At 50.3% G+C, this 20,453-nt stretch overlaps 1 protein-coding gene across 1 annotated transcript in view; it reads right to left on the reverse strand.

Moving 5' to 3' along the window:
* LOC143974144 (prostaglandin reductase 1-like) overlaps positions 1-20,453 on the reverse strand; it is a 182,124-nt gene that overhangs the window by 71,687 nt on the left and 89,984 nt on the right. The window contains exon 4 of the mRNA XM_077475258.1: positions 19,870-19,926. Coding sequence (XP_077331384.1) covers positions 19,870-19,926 — 57 coding nt within the window. The remainder of the gene's footprint in view (positions 1-19,869; positions 19,927-20,453) is intronic.

A 20,453-nucleotide genomic window follows, 5' to 3' on the forward strand; every position in this document is an offset into this window, starting at 1 on the left:
ATTTTCATCCCCCCCCTTTTTTTTTCTCTTCTCCTACCTTTGGGGCTAATAAGTATTAATATGAGCTATAGATATTCAGCAGGGGGGGGGGGGGGGGGTTGGGAGGTGACTTGTAAGGAAGGGAGAGAAAATGATTTTTTTCTCTTTTTTTGTTGCCTCTCCCCCCCCCCCCTCCATATTGGGGGGTGGGGGTGAGGTGTATGGAAGGAAGGGAACAAGGAAGCATGGTATCCCCCTTTTTTAGAAAAAAGTTCTCATGTTGTATATGTTGTACTTTTTTTTTGTTGTTTTTTTGTTTATTTTTCAGGGTTGGGAGGGAGGGCTAGGTGGGGAGGGAGAAGGGAAAACTTTAAATAGTTTCACATTGAGTATACTTAAGATGTGGTGTGTATGGTTAGGTCACTATAGTAAGCCCCTGGGTATGCCGAGGAAGGCAAAGAGTGTAGAATACAAGTGGTGTAGAGGGGGTGTGTGGTTCACGCTGTATGGAAAATATGTAAGTGTAAACAACTATGTATGTATGGGGTAAGGAAGACTGGAAGGAACACCTACTAGAGTTAAGTTTTTCGTAAAAATCAACTCAACACTATATCCCAGGTACAAAGTTTTTTGTGTATAGGATGGATCGAGTTAAAAATAACATATAATTCTATAAGTTCACTGAGAAAGTTGAGTATTGATGAGTAATGCACCAATGATTAAAAATTCACGAGCACTAGTGAGTAATTTACAAATGATTAAGGGTATTCCGTTGAAAAGGTACATTTTTCTACACTTTAAGATAGAGAATAGAGTATTTATAATAGCTAATGTCTATATTCCACCCCCTTTCAATACATGGATTTTGTACAAGCTGGTAGAGTTTATATTGGACAAGCCAGGTGTTCCACTATTGGTTGTAGGGGATTTTAATATGGTCATTGACCAGACTTTGGACAGGTTCTCCGAGAGGATACAACGGGGAGGTACAGTAGATGGTCGACTTTCCCAGTTTATGGAAGAGGTGGGTCTGAAAGACCTCTGCAGACTACAGAACCCGGAAACTAGGAATTACTCCTGCTTTTTCAGGTCATACTCCACTTTATCAAGGATCAATCTGATACTGGAGAAAGACGAGGTGATTACGTTGGTAAGCATAACATCTACATATACACCAGAAATAGTAGATAGGTTTAGAGACAATTATTAGGCTCTATATAGCTCTGGACAGGAGGAGATGGGGGAAATAATGGATAGTTTCTTTGATGGTCTGATGATCCCTTGTCTCTCCGAAGAGGATATGGCTGTATTGGATAGCCCGATAACATTAGTGGAGATCCAACGGATTGTGCAGGAAATGTCAGGACAGAAGTCTCCAGGCCCAGACGGCTTGCCTGTTGAGATTTATCGTCGCTATGGAGGGGTGCTACTTCCTGAACTGTTGAAGGTTTTTAACTGGGCGGCAATGAAAGGCAAACTTCCGCGTTCCATGATGCAATCTACTATAATAGTGATTCCTAAAGAAAACAAAGATGTGCTTGACTACTCTTCATATAGACCCATTTCCTTATTGAACTCAGATATAAAGATCTTGGCAAAGGTCCTGGCGGCTAGACTAAATAGAGTTATAGAGAAACTTGTTCACCCTGACCAATCAGGATTTATTCCTGGCAGGTCTACCAGTATAAACATACGACGGGTTTATTTAAATCTTCCAAGTACCCTCTGATGAAGATGGTCATATAGCTATACTCTCGTTGGACGCTGCCAAGGCTTTTGATTCCCTGGAGTGGGGCTACCTGTGGAGGGTTCTGAGAGAATTTCAGATAGGCCCGACCTTCATTAATGGGTGAAGCTCTTATATGCTTCACGAGAAGCAAGGGTAAGAGTTAATAATGAACACACTGCCAGGTTTCGGTTGCATAGGGGGACGACAGAGGAGTGTCCCTTGTCCGCCCTTCTCTTCGCTCTCACGATCGAGCCCCTGACGGTGTCTCTTAGGTCTTCCTTAGGGATTAAAGGTTATAAAAGAGGGGTGGAGGAAGAGAAGGTACTATTGTTCGCGGATAGTATATGTACAGTTATGTAGTTCCCAGATGTGTATAGGTTTTCTTTTAATGATGTTTTTTATTTTCTGTATATTTATTTATAATTATGTTTAATTTGTATGCATCACTGTGGTCCTGTGAGATAGGACATTTCATTCTACTGTATGTTCTTATGTGTAGTAAAATGACAATAAAGTTTGACTTGACTTGATGATCTCCTTATACTCTTAGGGGATGTACAACAATCATTGAAGGAGACCATGTATACAATAATTTTGGTCAGTTTTCTGGTCTCAAGATAAACTGGGGAAAATCTATCTTATTACCAGTCTACCCGCTAGATTGCCCCTTGGTCCAAGAGCCCGAGCGGCTACAAATAGCAAGTCATATTAAATATCTGGGTATAAAAAATTTTAAAGATCCTAATCAATACATAGCCGATAATTTGGAACCACTATTATTTAAATTTAAGGGAAAAGTCAAAATCTGGAAAAAAAACTCCCTCTAATCGTGGCAGATCGTTGCAATTTAATTAAAATTATATTTTTACCTCAACCTTTATATATGTTTTGCATAACTCACCGGTTTGGATCCACAAGAAATGGTTCTACAAGATAAATACAATTTTCAGGGAATTCATTTGGAAAGGGGGATCAGCGCGTACAGTAGGTGCCACCGATATTGTGTTTCCAGCGTGATACTGTTGCGCTGGTTCCCGGCGGCAGGCTTCTCTAACCAGCGCAATCCCGTTGCGCTGGTTCTCGTGCTGGCTGCTATAGGAAAATGTCATTTTCCTATAGTAGCGAGAGCAAGAGAGCGGCGATAATGTCGCCTCACTCATGAAGCCTGCATGCCTTCTCGGGGGCATACCAGGCCCTTAGGTCTGGTAGGGATTTTAAGGGGAATCCCCTTTGTCGAAAAAACCAGCATGGGGTCCCCCCCAAAATCCATACCAGACCCCTATCCGAACACGCATCCCGGCCAGTCAGGAAAGGGGGTGGGGACGAGCGAGCGCCCCCCCCTCCTGAGCCGTACCAGGCCGCGTGCCCTCAACATGAGGGGTGCCTTAGGGAAGGAGGGGCCGTGTGGCCCCCCCACCCCAAAGTGCCTTGTCCCCATGTTGATGAGGACAAGGGCCTCTTCCCGACAACCCTGGCCGTTGGTTGTCGGGGTCTGCGGGGGGGTTATCGGAATCCCGGAGCCCCCTTTAATAAGGGGGCCCCCGGATAGCGGCCCCCCACCCTATGTGAATGAGTATGGGGTACAAATGTACCCCTACTGATTCACCTGTGAAAAAAAAAAAAACGCAACACACAAGGGTTAAAATCGTTTATTGCACAGCTCCGGGGGTCTTCTGTCTTCGGGGGTCTTCTCGCCAGACTCCTCCGCTATCTTCTGCTAGCTCTTTTACTAGCGGAGGAGCCCGGCTTTCTTCTTCGTTGCCGCCCTCTTCTTCCGACTTCGGGGGGTCTTGTCCCCCTCTTCGGTTCTAATTGCCGGGCCACCGCTACTTCTTCTAGCTCTTATACTAGTGGTGGCCCGGTCTTCTGTCGCCGTCACCGCCTTCCGTTCTTCTGGAGATGTTGACTCGATGCTCTCTCCGGCCTCAATGCCAGGGACGCGGTGCGCAGCAACTTATATAGGGACAAGGGGCAGGGTCACCGGTTGATGTCACATGGTGACCCCGCCCCCTTACGATGTCACAGTCCCGGAGGATGCTGGAACTGTGACATCGTAAGGGGGCGGGGTCACCATGTGACATCAACCGGTGACCCCGCCCTGTGTCCCTATATAAGTCGCCGCGCACCGCGTCCCAGTCATTGTGGCCGTAGAGAGCGTCCAGTCAACATCTCCAGAAGAAGAACGGAAGGCGGTGGCGGCGACAGAAGACCGGGCCACCGCTAGTAAAAGAGCTGGAAGAAGAAGCGCTGGCCCGGCAAGAAGAACCGAAGAGGGGGACAAGACCCCCCAAAGTCGGAAGAGGGCGGCGACGAAGAAGAAAGCCGGGCTCCTCTGCTAGTAAAAGAGCTAGCAGAAGATAGCGGAGGAGTCCGGCGAGAAGACCCCCGGAGCTGTGCAATAAACTATTTTAACCCTTGTGTGTTGTGTTTTTTTTTCACAGGTGAATGGGTAGGGGTATATTGTACCCCATACTCATTCACATACGGTGGGGGGCCGCTATCCGGGGGCCCCCTTATTAAAGAACCTGGTATGGCTCAGGAGGGGGGCGCTCGCTCGTCCCCACCCCCTTTCCTGACCAGCCGGGCTGCATGCTCGGATAGGGGTCTGGTATGGCTTTTGGGGGGGCTACGCCGTTTTTTTCGGCGTAGGGGATTCCCCTTAAAATCCCTACCGGACCTAAGGGCCTGGTATGCCTCCCAAGGGGGAACCCATGCCGTGTTTAAGTTGGCGTGGAGTTCTCCCTTAGGATTCATACCAAACACAGTGCCTGGTATTGGCGGGAATCCAATTCGGATCCCCGCACCAGTGTGAACCCGGCCAGCGATGCTTGTCGCTTATCGGGAAAGGAAAAGAAACATTTTTCCTTTCCCGATGCGAGCCAGCTCAGCGCTGGCTCCCGCGATGGGGCTCGTAGGGTGTCAATCTCGCCGATAGACGCGGCGAGATTGACACAATATCATGGTCACCTACTGTATTAGTTTAAGCACTTTACAACTCCCAATTAAGGAAGGAGCAGTTGCTCTTCCACATCCCTTTTGTTATTTTATATTTTATGTTTTGGAGATGTCCCAAGCTATTTCGATACTGGAGGGAAGTAATAGATAATATAGCTAGTGATGGCCGAACGGTTAGCCCGGCGGTCGTTTCGCGGCGAATTTCGGCTGTACGCGGTCCGCTCGATCGGCAGACTATTGCCGCCGTTCGCCCGGCGGACTTCCGTGTTTACTGTGTAAAAGATCTTTGACCTATGATGACACATCCATCATGGGGTACAGGACAGCCAATTGAGACATTACAGCACATGGACACTTGGACATTCCCCCTAACTTATAAATAGACGCGATCCAGCGGCCATTTTACATTCTTTCTTCTGTCACTATAGGGAGAGGTTGCTGTGTGGAGCAGGGAGAGATTGCAGTGACCCAAATCGCTAGCTATTTTGTACACAAAAGTTCTTTTCAGGTCTGGTATAGGTGTTAGGTGTAGTTCAGGATATAGGTTTGAGGCAGTGCTGTGCTAGTGTCAGGGAATTGTTAGACCAGACTGTGTGGACTGCACAGAGGAAACCCAGAACGAATGTGAATGAAAATAACAAGTGTTTATTATAAAAGAAAGTGAAAACATACAGTGCACAACCAACCACAACAGCAAGAAATATATATACAATAAATGGGAACTACCGGAGACGTCAATGAAAGCCAGGCCGAGGTCATATACCGGGGAATCAGTCAATGGGTAAGGACGGATGGATCGGCTGCAGAGCAGGGATCTAGGTAGCAGGAGGGACAACAGGTCCAGGATGGGCTCAGGATAGGAAAGGGACAGATCAGGTAGATACAGGGTACAGGGTTCAGGGTACAGGGTACAGGGTTCAGGGTTCAGGGTTCAGGGTTCAGGGTTCAGGGTTCAGGGTTCAGGGTTCAGGTTCAGGTTCAGGTTCCAGCGGTCAGGGCACTTGCAGAGAGAGATACCAAGGCAAAGCATATTAGCGCTTGCCGGGTATATACAAGACTGATGATTAATCTCACGTGACAGCTGATCGGAGCAGATGCTGTCTGCTCCACACTGCCGGAGTACACCCGCTGGTGAGCGCCGGTACTACAGTCCAAAAGATAAACAGCGCCACCAACGGGTGGACCTTTTCATGACAGTACCCCCCCTCAAAGGAGCGGCCTCCGGACGCTCCAACTAGGTGTAATTGTCCCAGGTTAATGGCCTTAAACCACACCATGGATGAGGGCACGTCAAGCTGGGTACCGGGCACGTCAGGGCAGACGGCGGGCACGTCAGGGCAGACAGTGGGCACGTCAGGGCAGACAGCGGGCACGTCAGGGCAGACAGCGGGCACCGACTCCGCAGACTGAGTAGCGGACACCGAAACTTCAGGCTGAGACATGGGCACTTCAGACTGGAACATCAGTATCCAAGCATCAGGCTGGGAAGCTGGCACATCAGGCTGGAGATACGGCACATCAGACTGGGAGGCAGAGACATCAGGCTGGCAAGCAGAGACATCAGGCTGGCAAGCAGAGACATCAGGCTGGCAAGCAGAGACATCAAGCTGGCAAGCTGGAACATCAGGCTGGCAAGCAAGGACAACAGATTGACAAGCAGGGGCACCAGGCTGACAAGCAGGGGCACCAGGCTGGAAAGCTGGAACGTCAGACCGGAAAGCTGGAACGTCAGGCCGGAAAGCTGGAACGTCAGGCCGGAAAGCTGGAACGTCAGGCCGGAAAGCTGGAACGTCAGGCCGGAAAGCTGGGGCATCAATTTGGCAAGCCGGCACATCAGACTGGCAAGCTGGCACATCGGGCTGGAAGGCAGGCAGCGACACATCAGGCTGGAAGGCGGGCAGCGGCACGTCAGGCTGGAAGGCGGGCAGCGGCACGTCAGGCTGGAAGGCGGGCACTGGGATGTCAGGCTGGAAGGCAGGCACATCAGGCTGGACAGTAGGCACATCAGACTGGAAGGCAACGGACTGGTAGGCCGGGGCATCAGACTGGAAGACATCAGACTGGAAGGCCGGGGCATCAGACTGGAAGGCATCAGACTGGAAGGCCGGGGCATCAGACTGGAAGGCCGGGGCATCAGACTGGAAGGCATCAGACTGGAAGGCCGGGTCATCAGACTGGAAGGCATCAGACTGGAAGGCCGGGTCATCAGACTGGAAGGCCGGGGCATCAGACTGGAAGGCATCAGACTGAAAGGCCGGGGCATCAGACTGGAAGGCATCAGACTGGAAGGCCGGGTCATCAGACTGGAAGGCCGGGGCATCAGACTGGAAGGCATCGGACTGGAAGGCCGGGGCATCAGACTGGAAGGCATCGGACTGGAAGGCCGGGGCATCAGACTGGAAGGCATCAGACTGGAAGGCCGGGGCATCAGACTGGAAGGCATCAGACTGGAAGGCCGGGGCATCAGACTGGAAGGCATCAGACTGGAAGGCCGGGGCATCAGACTGGAAGGCGTCAGACTGGAAGGCCGGGGCATCAGACTGGAAGGCGTCAGACTGGAAGGCCGGGGCATCAGACTGGAAGACGTCAGACTGGAAGGCCGGGGCATCAGACTGGAAGACGTCAGACTGGAAGGCCGGGGCATCAGACTGCAAGACGTCAGACTGGAAGGCCGGGGCATCAGACTGCAAGACGTCAGACTGGAAGGCCGGGACATCAGACTGCAAGACGTCTGGCTGGAAGGCCGGGACATCAGGCTGCAAGGCGTCTGGCTGGAAGGCCGGGACATCAGGCTGCAAGGCGTCTGGCTGGAAGGCCGGGACATCAGGCTGCAAGGCGTCTGGCTGGAAGGCCGGGACATCAGGCTGCAAGGCGTCTGGCTGGAAGGCCGGGACATCAGGCTGCAAGGCGTCTGGCTGGAGGGCCGGGACATCAGGCTGGAAGGCCGGGACATCAGGCTGGAAGACCGGGACATCAGGCTGGAAGGTGTCTGGCTGGAAGGCCGGGACATCAGGCTGGAAGGCGTCTGGCTGGAAGGCCGGGACATCAGGCTGGAAGGCGTCTGGCTGGAAGGCCGGGACATCAGGCTGGAAGGCGTCTGGCTGGAAGGCCGGGACATCAGGCTGGAAGGCGTCTGGCTGGAAGGCCGGGACATCAGGCTGGAAGGCGTCTGGCTGGAAGGCCGGGACATCAGGCTGGAAGGCGTCTGGCTGAAAGGCCGGGACATCAGGCTGGAAGGCGTCTGGCTGAAAGGCCGGGACATCAGGCTGGAAGGCGTCTGGCTGAAAGGCCGGGACATCAGGCTGGAAGGCGTCTGGCTGGAAGGCCGGGACATCAGGCTGGAAGGCGTCTGGCTGGAAGGCCGGGACATCAGGCTGGAAGGCGTCTGGCTGGAAGGCCGGGACATCAGGCTGGAAGGCGTCTGGCTGGAAGGCCGGGACATCAGGCTGGAAGGCGTCTGGCTGGAAGGCCGGGACATCAGGCTGGAAGGCGTCTGGCTGGAAGGCCGGGACATCAGGCTGGAAGGCGTCTGGCTGGAAGGCCGGGACATCAGGCTGGAAGGCGTCTGGCTGGAAGGCCGGGACATCAGGCTGGAAGGCGTCTGGCTGGAAGGCCGGGACATCAGGCTGGAAGGCGTCTGGCTGGAGGGCCGGGACATCAGGCTGGAAGGCGTCTGGCTGGAGGGCCGGGACATCAGGCTGGAAGGCGTCTGGCTGGAAGGCCGGGACATCAGGCTGGAAGGCGTCTGGCTGGAAGGCCGGGACATCAGGCTGGAAGGCGTCTGGCTGGAAGGCCGGGACATCAGGCTGGAAGGCGTCTGGCTGGAAGGCCGGGACATCAGGCTGGAAGGCGTCTGGCTGGAAGGCCGGGACATCAGGCTGGAAGGCGTCTGGCTGGAAGGCCGGGACATCAGGCTGGAAGGCGTCTGGCTGGAAGGCCGGGACATCAGGCTGGAAGGCAGGTGGCACGACATCAGACTGGAAGGCAGGTGGCACGACATCAGACTGGAAGGCAGGTGGCGCGACATCAGACTGGAAGGCAGGTGGCACGACATCAGACTGGAAGGCAGGTGGCACGACATCAGACTGGAAGGCAGGTGGCACGACATCAGACTGGAAGGCAGGTGGCACGACATCAGACTGGAAGGCAGGTGGCACGACATCAGACTGGAAGGCAGGTGGCACGACATCAGACTGGAAGGCAGGTGGCACGACATCAGACTGGAAGGCAGGTGGCACGACATCAGACTGGAAGGCAGGTGGCGCGACTTCAGACTGGAAGGCAGGTGGCACGACATCAGACTGGAAAGCAGGTGGCGCGACATCAGACTGGAAGGCAGGTGGCACAACATCAGACTGGAAGGCAGGTGGCACAACATCAGACTGGAAGGCAGGTGGCACAACATCAGACTGGAAGGCAAGTGGCACGACATCAGACTGGAAGGCAGGCGGCACAACATCAGACTGGAAGGCTGTCACGTTGGACTGGAAGGTAGGCAGCAGGACATCAGGCTGGGTAGCAGAAACTGGGACGTCAGGCTGGGTAGCAGAGACTGGGACGTCAGGCTGGGTGGCTGGGACTGGGTTGGTTGGTGCGGAGGCAGGTTGGGTTACTGGCAGGATTGTGCGGGTCGGAAAGAACTTTCGTTTCTTTTTTGACTTAGCCACTGCAGCTTTGTAGGTAGGTGCAGGGCTGTAAGAAAAGAAAGTATCTGGGCAAAAGGAAGACCAAGGAACAGTGGCAGGAGGAGGGTTCTGTGGGACTGTTACAGGTGGAGGAGAAGAGGCGGGTGGATTGAAGGCAGGATAGGTGCAACACTTGGTGACAGGATAATAGTATTTGGTAGGAAGTGGAGTAGACTGGGCTGTAGCTGAGGTTGCCATAGGCAATGGGGAGATAGACACTTGGGAAGGAAGGTGGTTAATGACAGGGCTGGAGTGTTGTGGCTTGGCTAAACGCAGGAGATCTGACCATGCTTGTAGTACAGGTTGAACAAACACTGATTCGCACACAGCCTGGCTAACCAGAGATTGCACTGAATGGATGCAATCAGACAACACCTGCCGTGGACAAGAGGAATAACATTCCATGAAATAGGCTGGATCATCCTCTAACAACCATACCAGAGATTCAACTTGGCCCAAATTGAAGGGGGGAGAAAAATCATCACTTCCTTCGGGATAACATGACAGGGCTGGCTTTGCACATAACTGGATCAAGGGCTGCACATCCTCAAATGACATGTAGCCCTGATCCACCAGGGAATGAGCTGATCGGATGGTTTCCATCAGCTGGTCACTAGTCCATCCTTTTAGAAGCTGGCGACAATATTCACCATCCTCTTCGGCCAGCAGAGAATAATACAAGATTTCATTGAAATCCATATTGGCCGACTTCACAGGTCGGGATGGTTCCTCAATGCAGCCACGTCTGGTCAGGGATGGCCTTGGTATACTGTCAGGGAATTGTTAGACCAGACTGTGTGGACTGCACAGAGGAAACCCAGAACGAATGTGAATGAAAATAACAAGTGTTTATTATAAAAGAAAGTGAAAACATACAGTGCACAACCAACCACAACAGCAAGAAATATATATACAATAAATGGGAACTACCGGAGACGTCAATGAAAGCCAGGCCGAGGTCATATACCGGGGAATCAGTCAATGGGTAAGGACGGATGGATCGGCTGCAGAGCAGGGATCTAGGTAGCAGGAGGGACAACAGGTCCAGGATGGGCTCAGGATAGGAAAGGGACAGATCAGGTAGATACAGGGTACAGGGTTCAGGGTACAGGGTACAGGGTTCAGGGTTCAGGGTTCAGGGTTCAGGTTCAGGTTCAGGTTCAGGTTCAGGTTCCAGCGGTCAGGGCACTTGCAGAGAGAGATACCAAGGCAAAGCATATTAGCGCTTGCCGGGTATATACAAGACTGATGATTAATCTCACGTGACAGCTGATCGGAGCAGATGCTGTCTGCTCCACACTGCCGGAGTACACCCGCTGGTGAGCGCCGGTACTACAGTCCAAAAGATAAACAGCGCCACCAACGGGTGGACCTTTTCATGACAGCTAGTGATTGTTGCAGCAGCCTGAGTGTCTTTTGTCAGTTTAGAGAAAGGGACAAGATGGTGTGTGCTGCAGGGACAGTCAGTTTAATCATTAGCTGTTACTATCAGGTCCACAAAAGTGCTATTCCAGTTATTGTTCCCGCAGCCTCTGTTTTGTCAGTTTATATAGGGACAGGTAGGAAGCTGTGTGTGAGGCAGTGAGGGTCAGTTTAATCAGTAGCTGTTACTATATTAGGTCCACAAAGGTTCTTCTCAGGACTGGTATGGTAATAGGCTTGTACACGTATAATATTCTTTCTTCCAAATATAGAAAGAATATTATACTTGACTGCTGCCCTTCTGCTGCAGTCTGCTAATCAGTCACAACCTACTTGTTCCACAAAGGTCCTTATAAGGACTGGTAAGGTCTAGGGTGCTACAGTACATAGGGTTGAGTGAGGTACAGTCTGCTATTCCGTAAGGACTGGTATAGGTCCACAATACATAGGGTTGAGGTGCACTACTGCTGACCGCTGCCCTATACTGCAGCAGTCCTTCATCAGTATAGGGACTGACGTACAGTCTGCTAATCAGTCACACACAACCTACTTGTTCCACAAAGGTCCTTATAAGGACTGGTAACTTGGTCTGTCTAGGGTGCTACAGTACATAGGGTTGAGTGAGGTACAGTCTGCCATTCTATAAGGACTGGTATAGGTCCACAATACATAGGGTTGAGGTGCACTACTGCTGACCGCTGCCCTATACTGCAGCAGTGCTTCATCAGTATAGGGACTGAGAATTTTGTCACAGGGTCATTTAAAAAATGACAGGCAGAGGAAGAGGCAGGCCCTTCTGCAGGGGTGGTAAGGGTAGGGCAGGAGCAACAGGCTTGAGCCAAAGTGGGAAGTTGCAGAAGGTGCGTTCAATTACTTTAAAGGACGCACCAGACCTGGTTGAGTGGCTCACTCAGCCTTACTCTTCTGCACCCTCCTCATCCTCTCGACCTGCACCCTCTTCTTCACTCTCTGCTATGTGCACCCCCAAAGACACTACCACCACCAACACCATCACCACCACATACCTTCCGCTTGAGTCACAGGAATTATTTTCCGATCCATATCAAGACATTTCTGATGCGCAGCCACTCTTGGTATTGGATCAGGAAAAGGAGGTAGCAACAACCGCCACTCAGCAGTCTGACAACAGTACCCAGATCAGCCCAAGGCGGAGGTTGGTCCCCGGTGTTGCTGCCTACTCCGAGATCTCTACTTACAGCGGTGGGGAAGGTGATGTCGATGATGACGTGTCTAGTGATGTCACGTGGGTGCCCACAAGAGAGGAAGAGGAGGGGAGTTCAGAGGGAGATATGGACCAGCAGATAGGGAGGAGAAGCAGGAATAACTTACATTGCACAGGAGGGACAAAGCAGACTGCAAATGTATCAGGAGCGAGTCATCGACCATGTACAGTCACATCTTGCGCTCCCAGGACACCGGCACATGGCTCCACAGTGTGGTTTTTTTTAACGTGTCCGCTGCTGACAATAGCGTTGCCATCTGCAATCTTTGCAGTCAACGCATTAGTCACGGTAAGCCCAACACTCACCTAGGGATGACCACCTTAACCACTTTCAGACCGGACCATTTTGCTGGTAAATGACCAGAGGTCTTTTTACACTTTGGCACTGCGCTGCTTTAACTGGTAATTGCGCGGTCATGCAATGTTGTACCCAAACAAAATTTGCGTCCTTTTCTTCCCACAAATAGAGCTTTCTTTTGATGGTATTTGATTGCCTCTGCGATTTTTATTTTTTGCGATATAAACGTAAAAAGACCGCAAATTTTGAAAAAAAATGATATTTTCTACTTTTTGTTATTAGAAAAATCCAATAAACTCAATTTTAGTCATACATTTAGGCCAAAATGTATTCAGCCACATGTCTTTGGTAAAAAAAAAGTCAATAATTGTATATTTATTGGTTTGCGCAAAAGTTGTCACATCTACAAACTAAGGTACGTTTTCTGGAATTTACGCAGCTTTTAGTTTACGACTGTCTATCTCATTTCTTGAGGTGCTAAAATGACAGGGCAGTACAAAACCCCCCCAAATGACCCCATTTTGGAAAGTAGACCCCCTAAGGAAATTGATAAGAGGCATGTTGAGCCCATTGAATATTTTATTTTTTTGCCTCAAGCGATTGAATAATGACAAAAAAAAAATTTTTTTTTTTTTTTTACACAAAGTTGTCACTAAATGATATATTGCTCACACATGCTATGGGCGTATGTGAAATGACACCCCAAAATAAATTCTGCTGCTTCTCCTGAGTACGGGGATACCACATATGTGGGACTTTTTGGGAGCCTAGCCGCGTACAGGGCCCTGAAAACCAAGCACCGCCTTCAGGCTTTCTAAGGGCGTAAATTTTTGATTTCACGCCTCACTACCTATTACAGTTTTGAAGGCCATAAAATGCCAAGATGGCACAAAACCCCCACAAATGACCCCATTTTAGAAAGTAGACACCCCAAGCTATTTGCTGAGAGGCATGTTGAGTCCATGGAATATTTTATATTTTGCCACAAGTTGCGGGAAAATTACAAACTTTTTTTTTTTTTTTTTTTTTTTCACAAAGTTGTCACTAAATGATATATTGCTCATGCATGCCATGGGCATATGTGAAATGACACCCCAAAATAAATTCTGCTGCTTCTCCTGAGTACGGGGATACCACATATGTGGGACTTTTTGGGAGCCTAGCCGCGTACGGGGCCCCGAAAACCAAGCACCGCCTTCAGGCTTTCTAAGGGCGTAATTTTTTGAGTTCACTTCTCACTACCTATTACAGTTTTGAAGGCCATAAAATGCCAAGATGGCACAAAACCCCCACAAATGACCCCATTTTAGAAAGTAGACACCCCAAGCTATTTGCTGAGAGGCATGTTGAGTCCATGGAATATTTTATATTTTGCCACAAGTTGCGGGAAAATTACAAACTTTTTTTTTTTTTCACAAAGTTGTCACTAAATGATATATTGCTCACGCATGCCATGGGCATATGTGAAATGACACCCCAAAATAAATTCTGCTGCTTCTCCTGAGTACGGGGATACCACATATGTGGGACTTTTTGGGAGCCTAGCCGCGTACGGGGCCCCAAAAACCAAGCACCGCCTTCAGGCTTTCTAAGGGCGTTACAGTTTTGAAGGCCATAAAATGCCAAGATGGCACAAACCCCCCCCCCCAAATGACCCCATTTTAGAAAGTAGACACCCCTAAATTTAGGGGTACACTAGTGAGACTAGGTAATAAATGGCGGGTGCCCTGAAACTATAAAAAAATAACTAACCAACCAGCGTCACCTGTAACAGTTATATGGTGATCACTGGTGAAAGGGTTAACTAGGGGGCAATCAGGGGGCTTTATGCGGTAGTATATGGGGGTCCCTGGCGCTATAAAAAGCTGCGGCGAACCTAAATACCTACCTGCCTAACTAGCGTCACCTGTGACACTAATACAGCGATCAGAAAAACGATCGCTTATTAGGCTGGGTTCACACTGGAGCGATGCGGGAACGCCACGAATGCGCGGCGGGTTCCCGCATCGCATGCCTCCCGGCGGCAGTTCACACTGCCCTATGCGAACTGCTGGGAGTGTCAGTGAAATGTTAATGACACCCCCAGATCAGTTCGCATATCGCAGTGCGATCTGCAAACTTGGATCGCATGGTGTGAACACCCATGCGATCCGATTCTGCTGCGGACCAAAAAAAGGGTCCCGTGCGAGTTTGCGGCGGGTGCGGCGGGTGCGACACGAATTCAGCCATACTATCTGTATAGCTGAACTCGAATCGCACAGAGATCGGATGTGATTTGCACTGCAGTGCGGTGCGAATCACATCCGTTCTCATAAACCGCTGCAATGTGAACCCAGCCTTAGTGACACTGGCGACGGGGGGTGATCACGGGGTTAAACCTTTATTGGGGGGGTTAGGGGGGTACCTTAGAACTAAAGGGGGCTAACCCTAACTGCCCTAACAGTTATTAGTCACAAATGACACCTGCCGGGTGATCAGGGGGTTAAACCTTTATTAGGTAATAAATGGCGGGTGCCCTGAAACTATAAAAAAATAACTAACCAACCAGCGTCACCTGTAACAGTTATATGGTGATCACTGGTGAAAGGGTTAACTAGGGGGCAATCAGGGGGCTTTATGCGGTAGTATATGGGGGTCCCTAGCGCTATAAAAAGCTGCGGCGAACCTAAATACCTACCTGCCTAACTAGCGTCACCTGTGACACTAATACGGCGATCAGAAAAATGATCGCTTATTAGGCTGGGTTCACACTGGAGCGATGCGGAAACGCCGCGAATCCGCGGCGGGTTCCCGCATCGCATGCCTCCCGGCGGCAGTTCACACTGCCCTATGCGAACTGCTGGGAGTGTCAGTGAAATGTTACTGACACCCCCAGATCAGTTCGCATATCGCAGTGCGATCTGCAAACTCGGATCGCATGGTGTGAACACCCATGCGATCCGATTCTGCTGCGGGCCAAAAAAAGGGTCCCGTGCGAATTTGCGGTGGGTGCGGCGGGTGTGGCGGGTGCGGCGGGTGCGGCGAATGGCTGAACTCGAATCGCACAGAGATCGGATGTGATTTGCACTGCAGTGCGGTGCGAATCACATTCGTTCTCATAAACCGCTGCAATGTGAACCCAGCCTTAGTGACACTGGCGACGGGGGGTGATCACGGGGTTAAACCTTTATTGGGGGGGTTAGGGGGGTACATTAGAACTAAAGGGGGCTAACCCTAACTGCCCTAACAGTTATTACAGTCACAAATGACACCAATGCAAAAAAAAAAAAAAAAAAAAAAAAAATGACATTGGTGTCACTGTGACTGGGGGGCAGGGGTAATTGGGGGGGTGATCGGGGGGTAAAGGGGGGGTGTGAGTGTGCCTGGCATGTTCTACTGTGTGTGGGATGTGTTGGTGCAACTCACTGATCCGCTCTCCTCCGTGTCGGAACGAAAAATACCGACACGGAGGAGAGAATACATCACTTCCTCTCCTGTGTTTACATTACAGGAGAGGAAGTGATGTCACCGGGGATTTCCATTCGTCGGGAGCGATCGCGAGGGGGTGGCCATGAATGAATGGCCGTCCCCTCGTCCGGGATCGCTCCCGAACGAAAACCGACCGCCGCAGGCACCGGGCGGGGGCCCGATCGGGCCCCCGACCCGCGGGAGGCAAAGCACGTACATGTACGTGCTTATGCCTGCCCGTGCCATTCTGATGACGTACATCGGCGTGAGGCGGTCGGCAAGTGGTTAAGAAGGCACATGAGCAGCCATCACCGAGCCCAGTGGGAGCAACGGAACACACAAAGCCACACTCCAGGCTCTCACCGTCCAGCCTCATCTTCTACTTCTCCTTCTCCTCTCTCCTCAAAATTGTCCGCCACTCCACTCTACCTTCCATCACGCCAAGCTCACGTTTTTCTGCAAAAAGGCAGGCTTCCGTGGGCCTAATGTTCGAGCGTAAAAAATGATGACGCCGGATAACCCTCTTGCCCAGCGGTTGACGGCTGGCTTGTCAGAACTCATAGCCCGCCAACTACTGCCATATAAACTGGTGGACTCGGAGGCCTTTCGCAAATTTGTGGCCATTGGAACACCACAAAGTGGTGTGTGACAACAGTGCCAATCTGCTTAGCGCATTGAAACAGGGCAAAATCACGCACGTGCCATGCATGGCACATGTCTTAAACTTGGTCGTGCAGCGATTCCTTGTCAAATACCCTGGGGTGCAGGACATCTTGTGGTAGGCAAGGAAAATCTCGGCCCATTTCAGAAGATCTTACACGGCCATGGCTCGCCTTGCTGACATTCAGCGGCGACACAATCTGCCGGTCAGATGTCTTATTTGCGATTGCCCGACGCGATGGAACTCAACCTTCTATATGCTTGATAGGCTGCTCCAGCAGAAACGTGCAGTTAAGGTCTACCTGTATGAACTCTGCAGCAGAACAGGTTCTGGGGAGCTGGGGTTTTTTTCACAGCGCCAGTGGCTGCTCATGCGCGACGCATGCAGACTTCTGCGGCCATTTGAGGAGATCACCAAACTGGTCAGTCGCAGCCATGGCGCCATCTGTGACATGGTACCTTATGCCTTTTTTATGGAGCGTGCATTGCGTCGTGTCATTGATCAAGCTGTGGAGGAGCAGGAGCGGGAAGATGAGGAAGTCGCAATGCTGGATGAATTCCCAAGGGGGGCTACTCTATCAGACAAGTCAACAACAGGAGTCTGAAGAGGAGTCAGAGGAGGATGGTGCCGGTGCGGATGAGGAGGAGCAAGAAGAGCATGCTTTAAACCTTTCTGGGATCCCTGTTGTGCGTGGATGGGGAGAGGAGAATGAAGAGGACGACATTATCCTGGATGATGAGCAGGAGCCAGGCCACCACACCGCTTCCAGTTTAGTGCAAATGGGGGCCTTCATGCTCCAGTGTTTTAATAGGGACCCCCGTATAAAAAGCAGAAGGGTCAAGGACCAGTACTGGGTGGCAACGTACTTAGACCCCCGGTACAAACACAAAATGGCAGAAATGTTACCGCCGTCACAGAGGGCTGGCAGAATGGAGCATTTCCAGGCCTTGCTTCAAGAAATGCGGCATTCTGCTTTTGCGTGCGCTGGCAGAGGAGCAATTCCCACTCCCAGAGAAGGAGTTGCGGGTACCAATCCAACAGCGCCTGCAAGAAGAGGCCGGTTTGAAGATGTGTTGGTGACTTCGGATACGAGGTCATTCTTTCAGCCAACCCATCGACAGGTGTCATCCGGATCCAGCGTCAGGGAACGCCTAGACCGTCAGGTGTCCGACTACATCGGGTTAACGGCCGATGTGGACGCTCTGAGGAGTGATGAACCCCTGGACTACTAGGTGGGCAGGCTTGACCTCTGGCCAGAGCTTGCCCAATTTGCGATCAAACTGTTGGCTTGCCCCTCGTCCAGTGTCCTGTCCGAAAGGACGTTCAGCGCAGCAGGGGGGATCGTGACCGATAAGCGTACTCACTTAGCTCACGACAGTGTTAACTACCTCACATTTCTAAAAATGAATGAGGCATGCATCTTGGAGGAATTCAACACATGTGACCAGTAGACCATGTATATGTCGATAAACTATTTTTTTAATCGAGCACACAGACCTTCTTTCTTCATTTGGCTCACTTCCTTGTCCAAAAAAAGCACACCGTACTATATGCCCGTACCCTCCTCTTTGAAGATGTCGAGCGGTGTCATATTTCTACTGGGGCTGCTTATCATGAGGGGCTCCCAACATCCCTGTGCTGTGCTAACTTCCTCCTGGGCCTTCTTATTATGAGGGGCTCCCACCATCCCTGTGCTGTGCTGACTTTCTCCTGGGGCTGTACCTCTGCTGTGCATATTATGAGGGGCTCCCACCAATCCCTGTGCTGTGCTGACTTCCTCCTGGGGCTGCTTATTATGAGGGGCTCCCACCATCCCTGTGCTGTGCTGACTTCCTCCTGGGGCTGCTTATTATGAGGAGCTCCCACCATCCCTGTGCTGTGCTGACTTCCTCCTGGGGCTGCTTATTATGAGGGGCTCCCACCATCCCTGTGCTGTGCTGACTTCCTCCTGGGGCTGTACCTCTGCTGTGCATATTATGAGGGGCTCCCACCATCTCTGTGCTATGCTCATTATGAGGGGCTCCCACCATCCCTGTGCTATGCTCATTATGAGGGGCTCCCACCATCCCTGTACTATGCTGACTTCCTCCTGAGGCTGCTTACGGTGCAGGTGTCAGTGCTGTATATCACGGTGCTGATGTCAGTGCTCTCTATCACGGAGCTGCTGTCAGTGCTGTATATCACGGTGCTGGTGTTAGTGCTTTATGTCACGCTGCTGATGTCAGTGCTCTCTATCACGGTGCTGGTGTCAGATGACTATCACGGTGCAGGTGTCATTGCTGTATGTCACGCTGCTGATGTCAGTGCTCTCTATCACGGTGCTGCTGTCAGATGACTATCACGGTGCAGGTGTCATTGCTGTATGTCACGCTGCTGGTGATCATCTCCTGCACCCTCTTCTTTCCCTACCCTGACCTTCCCTCTCCTCCATTGCCTTCATGCGCTCCACAGTCCTGAATTGTCACAACAATTTCCCATATAAAAAAAGAATGCTTGTAATTGTCGATCCCAGATTCACCTCATACATGTGTTATGTCATTGGCCATGTGGTGGGACTATGTTTGCACAGCTATTAATTATTTTGTGGCTGCAAATTTGACCTGTAGGTTTGCAAAGTTCGCCTCCCATTGAAGTCAATGGGGCCCACCGCGAACGTTACGGTTCCCAAACTATCGGCCGCGTACGCGGTCCGCGTTCGCGAAACGTCCCATCGGAAGTTCGTCCATCACTAAATATAGCTCAGGTATTTGAGGTATCTATTGACATGGACCCCATGGTATATACTGGGGTGGGCAGAGGGAGAGGGTAACCCAAAAGATATTAACGTAGCAATTTTGAGATGCCTCTTCCAGGCTAGGAAACTTATAGCCCAGAAGTGGCAATCTTCCTCCCCTTCTAGTAGGGAATGGGAACAAAATATCATTGTGGTGATTCTTAAAGAAAGGACATCATACATTAGACAAGGAGCCTTTAAGAAATTGAATAAGATTTGGAAAAGGTGGTGCAAGAAAAAAGAATGGGAGAAGTAGCAATATATAAAAGTGAAAGGGTTGTTAAATCAAAGGAGAATAGTAAGGAATTAATGTGAGGGAGAGTGGTGTAGAGAGAAAAAGGGTTAGGTAATGTGTGTGGTATGAGAGAAGGGATCACTGGTATAGTAAGGGTAGAGGGAAAAGCTGGAGATATAGAGTTAACTGAAGTTGTATAATCTCCCCCTGTTTAGGTTTCTTCTTGTTTTCTCTCTATGTGGTATGGTTATATTTATTAAAAAATTTTTATTGTTGTGGTTTTCCTATTTTGAAACACAAGTATATGAAATAATGGATTGTTTTGTAGTTAATTGTGAAAAAGAAATTAATAAAAATATAAAGGACATAAAACATCAGATAACTGATACTGTACGTCAGGAAATCAGAATGCAGGCCCCATGTGGAGGTGGAAATTATTTACCTTGGAACCAGGGATCTTATTGTAATGTCTTCCTTCGTTATTTGGCTACCAAAAAACCTTTGAGATGCAAGACAAAACATTTAAAATCAAATCACTTGTCTTTTTTCTAACAAACAAAATCCATCGAAGTACACCAAATATATATATATATACTGTATTTCATTTTTATGGTTATTTTATGCTATCATGAACATCCTTTAATTTTTTTTTTTTTTTGCACATGACACGCTCAGGCACCAACTCCACCAGACCTACCCCTCGCCAGCGCGACCTGAACACACTGAAGCAGGCAAGTGTCACAGCCATATTTTTTACTGGCAATCTTTTCCTGTAAATAATGCTAATCACATTTGGTGGCAAACTCAGTTTAAAATCTTTCACAAGACCTACCTTCCCTTCCCCCCTAACACGGTGGACTCCTCGCAAGCACAATGCCCTTGGTGCACAATAATACACCCTACATTGCTTCATCGCCTCTGGGATTGCTCGGCTATCTCTATATGCTGGGACTCTGTTACCACCTACATCTCTAATGACACGAAGACTCAGCTACCCAAAGACCCTTTACTATGCCTTTTTGGATG

Source organism: Lithobates pipiens, unplaced genomic scaffold (genome assembly GCF_037356315.1).
Source record: "Lithobates pipiens isolate NorthernLeopardFrog02 unplaced genomic scaffold, aLitPip1_a1.2 Scaffold_13, whole genome shotgun sequence".
Lineage (NCBI taxonomy): Eukaryota > Metazoa > Chordata > Amphibia > Anura > Ranidae > Lithobates > Lithobates pipiens.